Below are 18,038 nucleotides of genomic sequence, written 5' to 3'. Positions count from 1 at the left end.
TTGGTTCAGCTCTGACCAAGAACAATGAGATTCCTCCTCTCAGACACATCTCAGAAAATGAAATCAGTGACCACATAGGAACCTGCTCTTCCTTTTCAAGACCTGTCGGTGCCTACTGATAGGCATATTGATGACCTAGAACCCGTCCGTCATGCCCCCTGAAGAAGAGGACGAAACGCGCATCGGGGTGAGGGACGCGGCTTTCATTCCACACGTGGCAGTGAGCTCGGTGATATATTTTCACAGCATATTTGATGCACATAGTAATGGTACTATTTCTGTCAGACAGTTTTAAGTATCTGGGCACTTTGTCTATGGCTGATAGCTGGGATTTAATGAATCTAGCTTAGTTAAAATGCTTTTATAAGCTATGACCGATGCTGGGCTTTAATGATTGCAACTTTGTTTGAGCGCATTTTTGAAGGGGAATTTTGCCCTGTTTTGTGAATAATAATTATTGTCTGCTGAAATTGTTCATTTATCTCTACCTTTTGCTCATATTAACGTGTTTAAAAGGGGTGATTAGCCTTGTGTGTCCCACAATAGAGGTTGCTAATTTTTCTATAAGGTGTTTTTTAATATTGTATGTAATAAAAACTATTTTATCATATTGCTTTTTGTAATTGTGCTTTTTCTGTTCACCTTTTCATTGATTATGGTGTAACGGACGGGTTCTATATCATTGCATGTGGCACATAGAATTGTTTTTTGGATTGCAAAGTGATTATAATATTGATGACCTAGCCATCAGATAATTCTATGGTGGCTCAGTGGTTAGCTCAATTACACTTCAAAGCTTGAGTCCTTAGTTTGATTCTGGCTAAGGTTGGTGTCATTCTTTCTCTCATTTGTACTTTGGAAACTGCAAATGGACCTGCTCTAGTTTTTCATGACCTGTCGGTGGGCACTAATAGACATATTGATGACCTAGCCATCACATAATTCGCAGGCAGCACGGTAGCTCAGTGGTTAGCTCAGTTACCTTTCAATTCTTGGGTCCTTAGTTCAATTCTGATTGAGGTCTGAGTAAATTACCTTCTCTGTTGCATTTTGCAAACGCACCCGCTCTAGTTTTTTATGCCCTGCTGGTGGGCACTGATAGACATATTGATGACCTAGCCATCAGGTAATTTTCAGGTATCATGGTTGCTCAGTGGTTAGCTTGATTACCTTTCTTTTCTTGGGTCCTTAGTTAAATTCTGACTGAGGTCTGAGTAATTCTACCTCTCAGTTGTACTTTGGAAATTGCAAATGGACCTGCTATAGTTTTTCATGACCTGACGGTGGGCACTGATAGACATATTGATGACCTAGCTATCACCTACTTCTCAGGCAGCATGGTGGCTCAGTGGTTAGCGCAAATACCTATCAATGCTTAGTTCAATTCTGACTGAGGTCTGATTAATTCTACCTCTTAGTTGTACTTTGGAAATTGCAAATGGACCTCCTCTAGTTTTTCCTGATCTTCCCATTGTGCAGCAAGTCATATCAATGATTTTGCCAAAAGGTACCTTTCCAGCAGCACAGTGGCTCATTGGACTCCGCTGGTGCTTTGATGCATGGTGGTCCAGGTGTCAAATCCCAACGCTTGGGTCCTCAGTTCAATTCTGACTGCAGTTCTCAGTTATTCAACCTCTCAGTTGTTCTTTAGAGATGGCAAATGGACCTGCTCTAGTGTATTCTGAGCTTCCCATTGGTGCTGGTAGTTATATCAATGACTTTGCCAAAGATTATCTTCACAGTGGCCCAGTGGAAAGCATTGGTACTTTGCAGCATGGGAGTCCAGAGTTCAAATCCCACCACAGATGACATCTGCAAGGAGTTTATATGTGCTCAGGTGGTCTGCCACCCATGCTCTAAAGACATACAGGTAGGGGCTAATGATGGTGTTACCTGTGCAGCATCATCATGGAGGGTGGTTTGATTGTCCACTTCATTGGACAAGTAGCCACAGTCCTTATTGGATGAATCTCCTGATACAAGTAGCAAGAAATTAGCTTGCTATTTAAGCAGCTCAGGTGCAGCTTTTTTTTGTAACTTTTAAAACAGTTTCACAGCTTAGTCTCAACTGAGCTGCTTATATAGCAAGCCAATTTCTTGCTACTTGGACATTGGACATGCTAATTGGACATTCATCCAATAAGGACTGAGGTTCTTGCCCAACGGACAGGCAAGCAGCCCTCCATTTGCAATTTCTCAACTGTGACTGAGGTCCATGAGATTTCTCCTGTCAGACACATCTTAGAAAATGAAATCAGAGATCTCAAATAAAAGTTTGTCTTCCTTTTCATGACCTGCCGGGAGATACTGATAGGCACATTAATTACCTAGCTATCAGGTAATGCTGTGGTGGTTCAGTGGTTAACTCCCTTACCTTTCAAAACTTGTGTCCTTAGTTCCATTCTGGCTAAGGTCAGTGTATTTCTACCTCTCAGTTGTACTTTAGAAATTGCAGATGGGCCTGCTCTAGTTTTTCATGACCTGTTCGTGGGCACTGATAGTCATATTGATGACTTAGCCATCACATACGAGTTTCAGGCAGCTTAGGTCCTTAGTTCAATTCTGACTGAGGTCTGAGTAATTCTCTCTCTCAGTTGTACTTTGCAAATTGTAGCTGCTCTAGTTTTTCCTGATCTTCCCATCGGTGCTGGTAGTAATATCAATGACTTTGCCAAAGGACATGTACTGAGCAGCATAGTGGCCCAGTTGAAAGCACTGGTGTTTTGCAGCATAGAAGTCCAGGGTTCAAATCCCACCATGGATGACATCTATAAGGAGTTTGTATGTTTTCCCAGTGCTCCAAAAACATACAGGTATGGGGCTATTGATGGTGTTAGCATTGTAACACTATTGCTTTCTTTTTCTTGTTGCTATTTTCAATTGTTCAGCTCTGACCAAGAACAATGAGATTCCTCCTCTCAGACATATCTCAGAAAATGAAATCAGTGACCACAAGGGATCCTGCTCTTCCTTTTCACGACCTTTTGGTGAGCACTGATAGACATATTGATGACCCAGCCATCAGGTAATTCTATAGTGGTTTGGTGGTTAGCTCAATTACCTTTAAGTGCTCGGGTCCTTAGTTCTACTCTGATTGAGGTTGGCATAATTCATTCTCATAGGTTTTCTTTAGAAATTGCAAATTAAACTTCTCTAGTTTTTCATTAACTGTCGGTGGACACTTATAGACATATTGATGACCTAGCCATCGTGCAATTCTCATGCAGCTTTTTGGCTCAGTGGTTAGCTCAATTACCTTTCAATCTTTGGGTCCTTAGTTCAATTCTGACTGAGGTCTGAGTAATTCTACCTCTCAGTTGTGCGTTTGAATTTGCAAACGTACCTCCTCTAGTTTTTCATGACCTGTCAGTGGGCACTGATACATATATTGATGACCTAGCCTTCATGCAAATTTCAGGCAGTGTGGTGGCACAGTGGTTAGCTCAATTAACTTTCAATGTTTGTGTCCTTAGTTCAAGTCTCAGTGGTTCTACATCTCAGTTGTACTTTAGCAAATGGGACCGTGCTAGTTTTTCCTGAGCATCCCATACATGCTGAGAGTCATATAGATGACTTACCCAAAGGTTATCACTTGGGCAGCATGATGGTGCAGTTGTTAGCACTGCTGCTATACAATGTGGTCTTTCTGGGTTCAAGTCTGCCTGAGGACAATGAGCTTTCTCCACACAGGTTTACTATTGAAAATGGAGCTGCTCTTGTTTTTTCATGACCTGTCGGTAGGCACTGATAGACATATTGATGACCTAGCCATCACATTACTTTCAGGCAGCATGGTGGCTGAGTGGTTAGCTTGGTTATGTTTCGACGCTTGTGTCCTTAGTTCGATTCTGACTGAGGTTGGTGTAATTTGACCTCTCCAGTTGTACTGTGGAGGTTGCAAATGGTTGTGCTCTAGTTTGTCCTGATCTTCCCATTGGTGCTGCTAGTAATATCAATGAATTTGCCAAGTGTCATATTCTGAGCAGCATGGTGGCCCAGTGGAAAGCACTGGTGCTTTGCAGCATGGGAGTCCAGGGTTCTAATCCACCCATGGATGACATCTGCAAGAAGTTTGTATGTTCTCCCTGTGCTCAGGTGGCCTGCCACCCATGCTCTAAAGACATACAGGTAGGGGCTAATGATGGTGTTACCTGTGCAGCATCCAGGAGGGCTGCTTGCCCCCTTTGTTGGGTAAGTAGCCCCAGTCCTTATTGAATGAATGTGCGCTGATACAAGTGATTGGCTTGTATATAAGCAGCTCAGGTGCACCTGAGCTGTCACTTTTTTTAGAAAAAAAAGTTTTAGGTTTTTAAAAGGAAAAAAAGTGGCAGCCCAGGTGCACCTGAGCTGCTTATATATACAAGCCAATCACTTGTATCAGCACATTCATCCAATAAGGACTGGGGCTACTTGCCCAATGAAGGGGGCAAGCAGCCCTTCTGGATGCTGCACAGACAACACCATCATTAGCCCCTACCTGTATGTCTTTGGAGCATGGGTGGCAGACCACCTGAGCACAGGGAGAACATACAAACTCCTTGCAGATGTCATCCATGGTGGGATTAGAACCCTGGACTTGCATGCTGCAAAGCACCAGTGCTTTCCACTGGGCTACCATGCTGCTCAGAAGACAACCATTGACAAAGTCATTGATATTACTACCAACACCAATGGGAAGATCAGGAAAAACTAGAGCATGTCCATTTGCAATCTCCAAAGTACAACCGAGAGGTCGATTTACTCCAACCTCTGTGAGAATCGAACTAAGGACGCAAGCATTGAAAGATAGCTAAGCTAACCACTCAGCCATCATGTTGCCTCAGAAGTATGTGATGGCTAGGTCATCAATATGTCTATCAGTGCCCACCAACAGGTCATAAAAAGTACAGCAGGTGCATCTGCAATTTCTAAAGTACAACTGAGAGATAGAGTTACACTGACCTTAGCCAGAATTGAACTGAGGACCCAAGCGTTGAAAGGTAATCGTGCTATCCACTTAGCCATAATGCTGCCTGAGTACTACCCCATGGCTAGGTAATCAATATGTCTATCAGTGCCCACCAACAGGTCATGGAAAACTAGACCAGGTCCATTTACTATTTCTAAAGAAGACCTATGAGTTACTCCAGCCTCAGTGAGACTAGAACTAACAACCCAAGCACTGAAAGCTAAATAACCTCACCACTACACCACTGTGCTGTCTGAGAGCTACCCAATGGCTAGGTCATCAACATGACTATCAGTGCCCACCGACAGGTCATGAAAAACTATTGCAGCTCCATTTGCAATTTCTAAAGAAGATCTGTGAGTAGGAATTACTCCAACCTCAGTCAGAGTAGAACTAAGGACACAAGCATTAAAAAGAAATTGAGATAACCACTGAGCCAACAGAGAATCACCTGAAAGATGGGTCATCAATATGCCTATCAGTATCCCCCGACAGGTCATGAAAAGGAAGAGCAGGTTCCCTTGAGGTCACTGATTTCATTTACTGAGATGTGTCTGAGAGGAGGAATCTCATTGTTCTTGGTCAGAGCTGAACCAATGAAAACAGCAACAAGAAAAAGAAAGCCCCAGTGTTACCATGCTGCCCCATGGGTGCTTAACCACCAGCAACAGCAGGCTGTGTACCGATCTATGAGATGGGAACAAAAGTCTCTGTGTTATCAGACAAAAGACTAGAAGCTCAATTTGGGACATTTCTGACACCAACCTGTATGTCTTTAGAGCTCAGGCAGACCAAACAAACTCCTTGCAGATATCATCCATGGTGGGATTTGAGCCCTGAACTCCCATGCTGCAATGCACCAGTGCTTTCCACTGGGCCACCATGCTGCTTGGAAGTTAACCTTTGGCAAATTCATTGATATTACTACCAGCACCTATGGGAAGATCAAGAAAAACTAGAGTAGGTCTATTTGCAATTTCCAAAGTACAACTGAGAGGTAGAATTACTCAGCCCTCAGTCAGAATTGAACTAAGGACCCAAGCATTGAAAGGTAACCAAGCCAAACACTGAGCAACCATGATACCTGAAAATTACATGATGGCTACGTCATCAATATGTCTATCAGTGCTCACTGACAGGTCATGAAAAACTAGAGCAGGTCCATTTGCAATATACAACAGAGAAGCAGAATTACTCAGAACTGAACTAATGACCCAAGCATTGAATGGTAATTGAGCTAACCACTGAGCCACCATGCTGCCTGAGAATTAAGTGATGGCTAGGTCATCAATATGTCTATCAGTGCCCACCGACAGATCATCAAAATCTAGAGCACGTCCATCTTCAATTTCTAAAGTACAACTGAGAGGTAGAAATACACTGATTTTAGCCAGAATTGAACTAAGGACCCATGCATTGAAAAGTAAGAGAGGTAACTACTGAACCACCACAGCATTACCTGATGTCTAGGTCATCAGTGTGCCTATCAGTATCCACCTACAGGTCATGAAAAGGAAGACAAACTTTTGAGATCTCTGATTTCATTTTCTAAGAAGTGTTTGAGAGGGGAAATCTCATTGACCTCAGTCAGACTTGAACTAAGAACCCAAATGTATGATGACAATGAATAAAACCACTGAGCCACCAGGCTGCCTGCAAGTTTGGTTCTGGCCAGATCATCAATAAGACTCTCAGCATTTATGGGAAGCTCAGAAAAAACTAGAGCAGGTACCATTACAATCACCAACTACAATTTCTAAAACACACCTGAGAGGAGGAATCTCATCATCCTCAGGCAGAGTTGAACCCAGAATACAAGCATTGGATAGCAGCAGTGCTAACCACTGGGCCACCATGCTGCCCGAGTGCTAAACTCTGGGTAAGTCATCAATATGACTCCCGGCACCTATGGGAAGCTCAGGAAAACACTAGAGCAGGTCCCATTTGCAGTCACTAACTACAATTTCTAAAATAAACCTGAGAGGAAGAATCTTTTTGTCCTCTGTCAGAGTTTAACCTAGGGCACCAGCATAGGACAGCAGCAGTGCTAAGAACTGCACCATCATGCTGCCTGAGTACTAACTTTTGGGTAAGTCATCTATATGACTCTCAGCACCTATGGGAAGATCAGTAAAAACTAGAGCAGGTCCCATTTGCAGTCACTTATTACAATTTCTAAAATACACCTGCATGTAGGAAGCTCATTGCCCTCAATCAGAATTGAACCCAGGGAACCAGTATTGGACAGCAGCAGGGCTAACCACTGGGCCATTATGCCACCTGAGAGCTAAGCTCTGGGTAAATCATCAATATGACTCACGGCACCTATGGAACGCTTAGGAAAAATAGACATAGCTGCTCAACACATATAACAAATCTGTTTGTTGATTTCAATCTCTAAAGTGAGGTGGAAATCAGAAATGTTGTGGTCTTTCAGAGAAAACATACTTTTAAAAGCTGTTGAGGGACTATGTGTCTCACATAGATGACTTGTCTCAATACAGGACATTGGCCACTTCTCCTTTGCTCCCCGAGACTGACAGCTAACTACCTATGTACGAAACCTGAAAGTCTAGGAAAACTTGGCATGGAGAAGCTGTCATGGACTTGTCTCGTGACTAGTCATCCAAGACATCCCTGGCTGGCTGTCAAAGTAGGTCCTATCTGAAACACATCAGCATTTCCAAAAAAATCATACATGGTTTAAATAGTGCTGCTAGTGTCTGATTCATGCTGCCAGTGGTTCAGGCGGCATGAATCTCCTGTCAAATTCAATTCGGTTGGAAATCCTCCTCTTTTAAGATTTTCATAAGTTAAACTGGAATAGGTTTTATTAAAACTAGATGACCTAATGAAAGACAAAGGCTCCCAAAAAGTCTGATCAACGGCCAAGTGTATCTCAAATTGTGAAAAATGTGGTAATTGGTTCACAAAGGCTTTACCTCGCAACTGCCGTCAATACAGAGGTCGAGTCCGTTGGCAGAGCACGGAGTCCCATCCTTTACTTTGTTAGACAGCGCAAAGAAAAAGTCAAAATCTTCGGCCGTACAGTACAACTTGCAGATATTCTCCTCTGGAACACACAGAAGAGGTTTACATGAGTAATACCATCTCTTGTCATACAAGTCATAAATCAATGGTGATAAATCTCTAGGATCCAGTAATCATTAAACCATATTTCTAATATGTTGTGTCTGCAATGATGATGGCAACATTTATTATACTTTTAGGACTAGATGGCACAATAGATTTAGGGGGCCCTGAGAATCATTAAGGGTGTGTGCACACGCGCGGATTTTGCAAAATCCGCAGGTAAATCCACAGGTCAAAAGACCTGTGGTTTATCTGCAGATTAGCCAGCGGTTTTGCCCTGCGGTTTATCACCTCTACAATGGAGGAGATGGTAAACCGCAGTGGAATCCGCAGAGAAAATTGACATGTCAATTCTTTCTGCGGATTAGAAACCGCAGCAAATCCGCGCAAAAATATTCCGCACCATCTGCACTGCGATTTCCATTGCCTATAGGATATTATGGTACTGTACACCGCAGCAGAAACTGCTGCGGATCCACAGGGCCAAAACCGCTGCGTATCCGCAGCAGAATCTGCAGCGTGTGCACACACCCTTAGAACCTCAGCCAAGTTCAAACCAGTCTGTCTGATATGTTATATTAGTTGTTTTTGGATTTTTACTAAACTTAAGGTGGTGGACTATAGATGAGATACTAGAAGGCTGCAACGGACGCTTGCAGCAATTTTGCTACTGCTGGGAAAGAAAAGAAAAAAAAATGCCCCAGTACTTTCTGACAACTTGATCTCATTTGAAAAATAATGTGAAAAAAGACAACATACATTTTTAATAAAAATGATTTGCAGATTTTCTAACTCCAAAAAAAAGACTCCAATGTGTTGGCCATGAGGAGTCTCACATCTCTCTAACGTGCTGCCTTGTTGTCAAGCGTAATCAGCTTCTAGAGCACAGATATTGCGATGAATTACTGGAAGTGGAGTTAGTGCTCTGTCTCTCTACTGGAAGAGGGGGCGGGGCTTCAGCTCTCTACGGGAAGAGGGGGCGGGATTTGGCTCCTTACGGGAAGAGGGGGCAGGTCTTTGGCTCTCTATAGGAAGAGGGGGCAGGTCCTTGGCTCTCGATTGGAATAGGGGGCGGATCTTTGTCTCTCTATAGGAAGAGGGGGCAGGTCTTTGGCTCTCTATGGGAAGAGGTGGCAGGTCTTTGGCTCTCTACAGGAAGAAGGGGCAGGTCCTTGGCTCTCTATAGGAAGAGGGGGCAGTTCTTTGTCTCTCTATAATAAGAGAGGGTGGGTCTTTGTCTGGCTACAGAAAGCAGAGGTGGGTCTTTTTTTCTCTACAGAAAGAGGGCAGGTTTTTGTCTCTATACAGAAAGAAGGGGAATGGGTCTTTGTCTCTCTACAGGAAGGGGGAACATGTCTTTGTCTCACTTCGGGTAGTTGAGGAAGGTTTTTATCTCTCTAGAGGAAGAGGGGGTGCATCTTTGTCTCTCTACAGTAAGTGAGGGAATATTCTTGTCTTCTTATAGGATGTGCTGGAGACTCTTTGTCTTTATGCTTTGAATTTCCTGTTTGTCAAGATTCATACAAGGATAACAGAGATGTGGGCTTTCAGTTTGGGGTAGGCAAGCCATTGGACCATGCCAGGAGCAAGGCATGCTTGGGGGTGAGGGAAAGTATGTGCTATTTCCTATAGTACTGTCAGAATGATATGAAATAGAAACAACATACCACCTAAGAGTTCATGGCAAACTAAAGAACATGAAAATTGGGACAGTTTATAATGTTATGCATGCTAAAATCAGTTTTAACTTGTGCTGAGGGACGAGAGCAGCAGGGCTATACTTTCTACATTTTTTTGTGAAAGGACAGTCACACTTTAAGAACTTTAATAAGAAATTTACTACGTAGACTCAAATTTGCCATCCTGTTTTATTGTCAATTTAATAAGAACCCCAAGAAAACTTTTTCCTTCTTACACCCCTCACCTTCCACTTTTGTGTAGGGCTTCCACTTGTAGAACCACCCTCGGAATGGCTTGCTGTTGTATTCAGCGCACTGCTGCGCTCGGAAGTCTGGAGTGTTTGGGGGACAAACCTGTGTGTTACAAATCTGGTAAATACGGCTGGAGCCCTGGCAGTATTTCCCTCCATGCTGAGGTCTATAATAGTAAAAAACGTTGTGTTATTAAATTATTTCCCAATTGATTGGTGTGTTTAGTCAAACAATTCAACCGGATCAAGAGAAATCTGGTATCTTACACGGGATTACTGCAGAACCTCTCCTGATACTTCACTCCAGCACCACAGTCTCGGGAACACTGCGACCAGTCTGACCAATCTGACCATCCTCCGTTAACTGGTCTTGGTCCATTGTCTCCAAATCTCACGCACTGTCCTCTTCGACACCACTAAGTTGGGTCAAGTGTAAAGAATTATTTTATTATTACACACGAAACATTTAGTAGTATTACGGATAATATTACAGAGCGGCATTATTTGCAAGCCACTTTCTACCATAACGAAACATCTTACCATATTTAGACCGCAGACTGTACCCTCTGCTGCTGGCATGAACTTTGTCTCACACCTGTGTCCAGATTTGTGGCACCATAGAGACTTACAAATATCCTAAAGCAAAAAGTAACATATGTGATATGCTGATCCATTCTTCAAGGTATCGTGAATGTAGGTGAGAAAATATCCAACCACTATTCCTTACAAGTTAATGACAATTACTCTCAGCTCCAGTGCCAACGCTCTGGTGGACATAACTAAGGCTCTGGAGATCCAAACTGGTCTGTGTGTACTTCCCTGCTGTGATGATGTCACTTATGTCCACATATGTTCTACAGCCAATCACTTTGCTTGGTGATGTCATAACGTACATGCCAGCATCACCGCAGTGATTGGCTGCTGAGGTCTTATACATGTTCGGCATTGCTAAAGGGAAGTAAACAAAGACAGGAGGGGACCACCGGCGTGTTAAAACTGAAGCCTGCTGTTATTTAATTTTTTAGAACCTTGGACAATCTTTTTAAAGCTCATTGGTTCACTACTGACCAACATAGTGTTGATAGACTTAAAAGGGTTGTTCGGTTCTTAGGCTAGAAGTCTGCAGTCACGCTATGTGACTGCAGACTTGTCAATCCTCACATTGCATGCACGGTTCACTATGAGGATTCTACGATGCCTGAGGTGAGATTGGTGGGTGCGTGACCACAAGTTTGTGATTTGCAAACATGCGGTCACGTGCCGACTAGATGGGTGCAGCCTCACTCAGTGCAAGTGTATTATGCGAAGCCAGACACAGTCTAGTCGCAATGTGGCCGAAAGTATGTAAATCGCATGACCGCCCGCTCTCGGTGCAGTCACCGGCGCGATGTCATGTGTGCATCATGTCAAAAAAATTGCATCATACCAAGCCGGTTAAGCAAAAGAAGAGATGTGGATGCCTTTGGTAAGAGGTATTTCCCATTGCTCCTTTCCAGCAGCTAGAGATCACTGTTGTGGCCGCTAGACTGGGTCAAATGGATTCGCACTAACTCTATCCAGGAGACAACATTCTTGTACCCATTTTAAAGGCTGGCCACATAAAAAAAAATGTAATGGCACCATCAGGGGTTCCCGTCTGAAGCCCCTTTTTTTGGAATTCAAATGAAAAACGTAAAATGCAATGTGACTGGCCTCTGAGTTGGAAGCATAAGTAAAAAAACAAAATTAGAGTTGATGATGATACTTATTATATATATAGTTTTTAGCCCCTTCTCAATTCATTTGGAGAGAAATCATTGACATGGACAATGTAATGCAGCAGAAGGCCAAATTTTGGGGGATTTTTCCGAATTACCATAGGGTTTATTGAATTATCTGAAAATCCTATTAGTAATGCAGAACAGACTTGGCAATAGGAAAGACGTGATAAGAGGTGACGTACCTTTACAAAACTCAGGCTACATTGCTTTGCTTTTGGTCCAAATTGCCATTTACATTGAGTGTCAGCATCATAGATCTGTCCAGGCAGCTTCTCAGGATACTGGAAATGTCCTAATTGCTTTGGCTCATCAACAAGACAGGAGGATTGAGCTGTGCTGTGATGGAATTCAGTGTGAATGATTTCCTCATAGACATGGGTAACCAGTTTACATTCGGTTGAGTCATGCTTTATCAAATGACAATTTAGTGAAATTGATCCAATTTTAACCAAAGCAGATGGGATTGCAATAAAAAATTCTGCATCACTAAGACTTTAACTAAATTTACCGTGCTCCAAACATCCAAATGAATGTGGATTTATTTACTGTTACTGCAGAACATGACAGAAATATACAGAAAATATGATATTTTATAATAAAAATTGTTCAAAAATGAAAACATGGCTAAGTATGTTCTTAGAACTAAAGATCATGGATTAAAGCTGTTACATTTATTCCAGCCATTACCATTTATCAGTCATCTATCTACAGGGTCAGTTGGGGTCTGATCATCATGAAACCCAATCATCTATAGAACTATATGTCCAAATGAGGAGAAGATATTTAAAGGGAACCTTTCACTGGAATTTTTAAATTTAAACTGAGTGCCTCCTCCAATCTCTGCTGGTCTATTGATTCTAGAACAGCTTTTCTTTTTCTCCTGTACCTCTCCATTCCAAAGTTATGCCCCTCGGAAATAATGGTGCAAATTTTCACTTTGACAAACTGGGTGTGTACCACAATACTACTCTGTAGGTGTGGCCGAATTCTGATTGGCCAGTGTCCGAGAAGAAACAACAAATGCTCACAGACAAGTTATGTAAGAAACGCCCAGTTTGTTGATGGGAAAATATGCATCACGGGGAATAACGCTGAAACGGAGGGGAACAGAAAAATAAGAACTGTTCCAGAATCATTAGAGTGGCAAAAATTTGAGGAGGTACACAGTTTATATTACAAAATCTAGTGAAAGTTACGCTATAAAATACAAGCATATGCCCCAACTGCAAATCTATGGTAGGTACAAAAAACATAAAGTGAGCATACTTAACTGTTCCATATCCCCTTTAGTGTAAGTGAGTCTTTGCTCTATACAACTGTATCCCTAATATTAGGAAGAACTGAGGTACCCCCTGTTTTAACAGCTCATGGAGGTCCCAATGGCCTAACCCAGCTAGATCCAAGGCCAAAGAAATGAGCTGGAGCATTTATACTCCAGCTCATTTCTTTGGTTTTGCTGCAGTTTCTTGCACTTTGTACAAAACAGGGGCACAGCTTCCTTTTTTTGAGCTAGACAATTTATCTGCATAACTTCCTATTGGAAAGTGATTGACTAGCTCGTCTTGTGTCTTGCTCTTCCCTACATTTAGATTGGTTGACACAAGGTGAAGTTTTAATACCAGCGATAGGATGATCCCGATTAAGTACACCTATTCAGAATGGGATGGCTTTTACACTTTTTTTTATCACAATAGTGTTAACCAAGAGCCTTGTGATATTTACATGTACAATTACTACATACTTACGGCATTTACTTGCTTTGTTTTTTTTCCTAACAACATCCATTAAAAAGTCTCCATTTTGATTTCTTGGGTCAAATCCTAAAATAATACTTTTATATGGAATATAAAGGGGAGTTTTAATTCTTAATTAACTTGTGATGTGCCTTCATGACCAAAGTGGGCTTTTACTTCTCATTAATGTAATCAAATGCCTTTGATACTAATAAAGGAAATTTCGGGAATATTTTAAAGAGAAAATTTCCCATGGAAAATTAATTCTAAATCTGTAGGCAGAATGTTATAGAGCAGAAAGAGCTAAGTACTGTACATTAATCCATACTTTTTGTGTTAAAAGATTCCGCATAAACTGTATTTTATCAAACTAATTCTCTGCTCCTTCTAAATTGGTAGAACCACCTATTGGACTCCTAAGTTTAGAATGTGTAGAGATTTTGATCAATGAAATAAAAGTTATACTGAAACTTTTATAACAAAATTATACATCAATCTTCTCAGCTCCTACTGGTCTAAACCATGTAATTTGTAGTTTTCATTTGACATGTTCCCTTTAAGCCTCCTTTAGCACAAACCTCATACCGATAGGTCGTTGATATAAAAAAAAAAACAAGAACGAATAACTAACAGGGACCAATCAGATTCCAGTTGTCCTATTTCACCTGCTCAAAACCCGTCTCGGAATTGTAGACATCCGTACAATATATGGCCAGCCCATTGACAATGTTAGGAACGGCGGAACGCACTAAATAAAATAATAATAAAGTGCGTTCGCCGCTCGGGGTCAACCGTGCAGTAGGTGGTATAACTGCTGCTAAGTGGTGGCAGACAAGCAATATGGCGGTATGATGCACACGGGTTAAATTTCACCCGGAGTGCGCAGAGCGGCCTCTGTTCACACACAGAGGAGCCACAACAAAAAACATACAAGACGCTGAACCTGTTAGTGACACAAGCTTCAGGTAGATGCACACACGGTGTCTGGTCACAAGAGCAGGACCCAAGACAGAGGAGCTGCGTCCCTCTTGACCTACCATTTGTGCGGCGTCGCTTCTGCGGATGCCAAGGAGGGCTGCAACTGCAGCGCGATGTCGAATGCTAGTGTAGCGGTGCGGTGAGCACAGTGGCTTAAGGCTTGCCACTGACTGGCGCTGACTACTAAACTAATTCCCTATCCACATGCGTATTATCAGAGGGAGGGGGTTTCAAATGAGTCAGTCACCACAATCATGCATCCGTCACCATTCACACATAACAAGTATAATCTATACTAGCGCATGGCGGAACAGCCATGCACGCTTTTTATAGCCATGCGGGACCTTCTAGATCTCCGAGATGGACCAATGAGATCTGGAACAGGACCTGGGCACATGACTCCCGATCTCCAAGGGGAGATCGTCTCATGAGCATGCCCAGTAGGAACACAGAGGGACTTAGTCTCTGGAGCGGTCTGCTGCAAAGTAATCTCCTCTGCAGTAGAAAGACAGCAGGAGACCGCAGAATGTGAGGATCTGGATTCCTGCAGAGCAGACACAGAGACACGACGTCTAACATTACCCCCCCCCACTAGGGCCCCCTCCTCTCTGAGCCTTCCAATCCACCACCCTGTGCCCATCAGAGGCATAGGCCTCAGACTCACCCGAAGGCAAGTCTGATGTCCCGGTAGGTGACACGGAAAACCGGGACACGTGGAAGGTATCACATGCGGCAAGATCTCCAGGTTTAAGAAGGGACACATGGGAGACAACGGGAGCGGCAAAACCGCCCGGAGCATAGGTTGAAGTGGGACGCGGCAGTGTGTCGGCGGACGTCTCCACTCTCTGTTTAAGGAAGCTTACCCGACCGCACGAGGCGCATGCCTGAATATATTTTTAATGTCCCGAGCCCTATGCGGCCACCAATACGACCCTGCCAGGAGTTTTGTGGTCTGCATGTAGCCACAGTGACCACCCGCCCTGGACGCGTGTGCCCACGCGAGAACCTTCGGCCGAAGGCGAGGGGGGACAAAGGTCTTGCCCGGCGGCACAGAGTTTGACAATTGTGGGGCCCCGTTATCCTGGAGAACAGAGTGCTGACAGTGGCAGTTGCAAGTGGAGCTTAGTGCCGGAAGCGCCTCGAGACTGGCGCGAGACACCTCCATGGGCTCTGGGAGTGAACACTCTGGCTCGGGTGATTCCAGAGGTTCAAAGAGGTTGGGAGCCGGAGTAACCCTCCATCTGGATTGAGCACGCTCCAGCCCGCGCTCCGAAAAATGTAGGTCAATACGGGTGGCAATGGTAATCAGCTCCTCCAGACTTGCAGGAACGTCTCTGGTAGACAGAGCATCCTTAACATGCTCAGCTAAACCTCTCCAAAACACAGGGATGAGGGCTTTGTCAGACCACTCCAGCTCAGAAGCCAGTGTCTGAAAACGAACGGCATTCTAACTAACCGAGAGGGATCCCTGAGTCAAAGCCAGTAGCTGTAGAGAGGTATCGTGCATGACCAGTGGTCCCAGGAAGACTTGCTTAATAGCTGTTAAAAACTGAGCAGCGGTCCGAACCTCTGGGTCACCACGCTCCCATAGTGGCGTAGCCCACTCCAACGCCTTGCCCGACAGAAGGGAAACAATAAACCCCACCTTGGCCCGCTCCGTAGGGAATTGCGCAGCCAGTAACTCAAGCTGGATAGAGCACTGGCTGACGAAACCCCTACAGGAGGCGCCATCGCCAGAAAATTTATCGGGCAAAGGGAGGCGGGTAACTGTCGGCGCGTGGGAGGACGTGGACATACGAGAAACTGCCTCTGCGATCGCCTGTACAGCAGCCTCCGAAGACTTTGCCGCTGCGATAACACTCTCAAGAGTAGCCAACCGGCCCTCTAGCTGGCAAATGCACTGAAGGAGTTGCTGCTGATCTGCCATCACTAGCCAGACCCTGGCGCTAGTATAATGTTAGGAACGGCGGAACGCACTAAATAAAATAATAATAAAGTGTGTTCGCCACTCGGGGTCCACCGTGCAGTAGGTGGTATAACTGCTGCTAAGTGGTGGCGGAAAAGCAATATGGCGGTATGATGCACACGGGATAAATTTCACCCAGAGTGCGCAGAGCGGCCTCTGTTCACACACAGAGGAGCCACAACAAAAAACATACAAGACGCTGAACCTGTTAGTGACACAGGCTTCAGCTAGATGCACACACGGTATCTGGTCACAGGAGCAGGACCCAAGACCTACCGTGTGTGCGGCGTCGCTTCTGCGGACACCAAGGAGGGCTGCAACTGCAGCGCGGCGCAGGACACTGCCGCTCGACGACAAAGCAGAAAGCAAGTGCGATGTTGGACGCTAGCGTAGCGGTGCGGTGAGCACAGTGGCTTAAGGCTTGCCACTGACTAGCGCTGACAACTAAACTAATTCCCTATCCACATGCATATTATCAGAGGGAGGGGGTTTCAAATGAGTCAGTCACCAGAATCATGCAGCCGTCACCATTCACACATAGCAAGTATAGTCTACACTAGCGCATGGCGGAACAGCCATGCGCGCTTTTTATAGCCGTGCGGGACCTTCCAGATCTCCGAGATGGACCAATGAGATCTGGAACAGGACCTAGGCACATGACTCCCGATCTCCAATGGGAGATCGTCTCATGATCATGCCCAGTAGGAGCACAGAGGGACTTAGTCTCTGGAGCGGTCTGCTGCAAAGTAATCTCCTCTGCAGTAGAAAGATAGCAGGAAACCGCAGAATGTGAGGCTCTGGATTCCTGCAGAGCAGACGCAGAAACCTGACGCCTAACAGACTAAACTGTGTAATGCTTAATTTTTTCTGTGGTGGCGCTGTAGCAATTATGAAACATTTTTCAAGGTTGTCTGACTTATTACAGTGATCACTGTGTGTCTCAGAAGTAAGAGTACCTTGTGATCAGATTATCCTTGTAGGACCCTACTTACGAAAAAGAGTTTGTCTAAATCGGACAATAGCAATATGGAGTCAATAACAAAAAAAGGGAAGAAATTATCACTATGAAGCTGATAACACAGGTCAACGAAAAAAATTTTTTTTTCTGGTGTCCAAAATATTTTAATGAATTTGGGGTATTTTTGGGGTGCTGATTCTGAATATGTCATCAGTTTTGCCAGATTGGCTCAAGTTTTTGAGATTTTTGGTATCTTATTTATAGCACTTGTTGGTAAATGCGACGCATCATCTCATTAATTTCTTTGGATTAGTACTTGAACTGAGCAGTTCTCAATATAGTTTTGTGTTAATTAGTGTTCTAAAAGTTTGTTCATAGCTTGATTTTTGCACTAACTTTATGTTGTTGTCTGTTTTCCAGTGAAAAGCATGAACTCATCATGAAGAAGTTGTCTTAACGATCCAGACTCATTCTGTTACATTTGTGGTGAATATACACTGCCAAAACATAGAAGAAACATAACAGACTTCGTAAAAAAAGTGTATTTTGCCTATTTTGGGGTTATGCTTGGGGACCAAGACAAGTTTTGGGCACCACACATAGTGTGCAAAGCATGTATCGAATTATTACGAAAATGGAGCAAAGGACAAAGAAAAAGCTTCAAATTTGGTG

At 43.7% G+C, this 18,038-nt stretch overlaps 1 protein-coding gene across 1 annotated transcript in view; it reads right to left on the bottom strand.

Moving 5' to 3' along the window:
• ADAMTS18 (ADAM metallopeptidase with thrombospondin type 1 motif 18) overlaps nucleotides 1–18,038 on the bottom strand; it is a 148,497-nt gene that overhangs the window by 32,311 nt on the left and 98,148 nt on the right. Inside the window, exons 10-14 of the mRNA XM_073582822.1 lie at nucleotides 11,914–12,067; nucleotides 10,512–10,607; nucleotides 10,239–10,387; nucleotides 9,966–10,138; nucleotides 7,891–8,021 (exon numbers count right to left, since the gene is read on the bottom strand). Of these exons, the coding sequence (XP_073438923.1) occupies nucleotides 7,891–8,021; nucleotides 9,966–10,138; nucleotides 10,239–10,387; nucleotides 10,512–10,607; nucleotides 11,914–12,067 (703 nt within the window). The remainder of the gene's footprint in view (nucleotides 1–7,890; nucleotides 8,022–9,965; nucleotides 10,139–10,238; nucleotides 10,388–10,511; nucleotides 10,608–11,913; nucleotides 12,068–18,038) is intronic.

The sequence above is a fragment of the Dendrobates tinctorius genome, unplaced genomic scaffold (genome assembly GCF_039654945.1).
Source record: "Dendrobates tinctorius isolate UK_male_01 unplaced genomic scaffold, ASM3965494v1 ptg000009l, whole genome shotgun sequence".
NCBI lineage: Eukaryota > Metazoa > Chordata > Amphibia > Anura > Dendrobatidae > Dendrobates > Dendrobates tinctorius.
The sequence above is the reverse complement of the archived record's forward strand: the minus strand, read 5'-3'. Positions and strand labels throughout refer to the sequence as shown.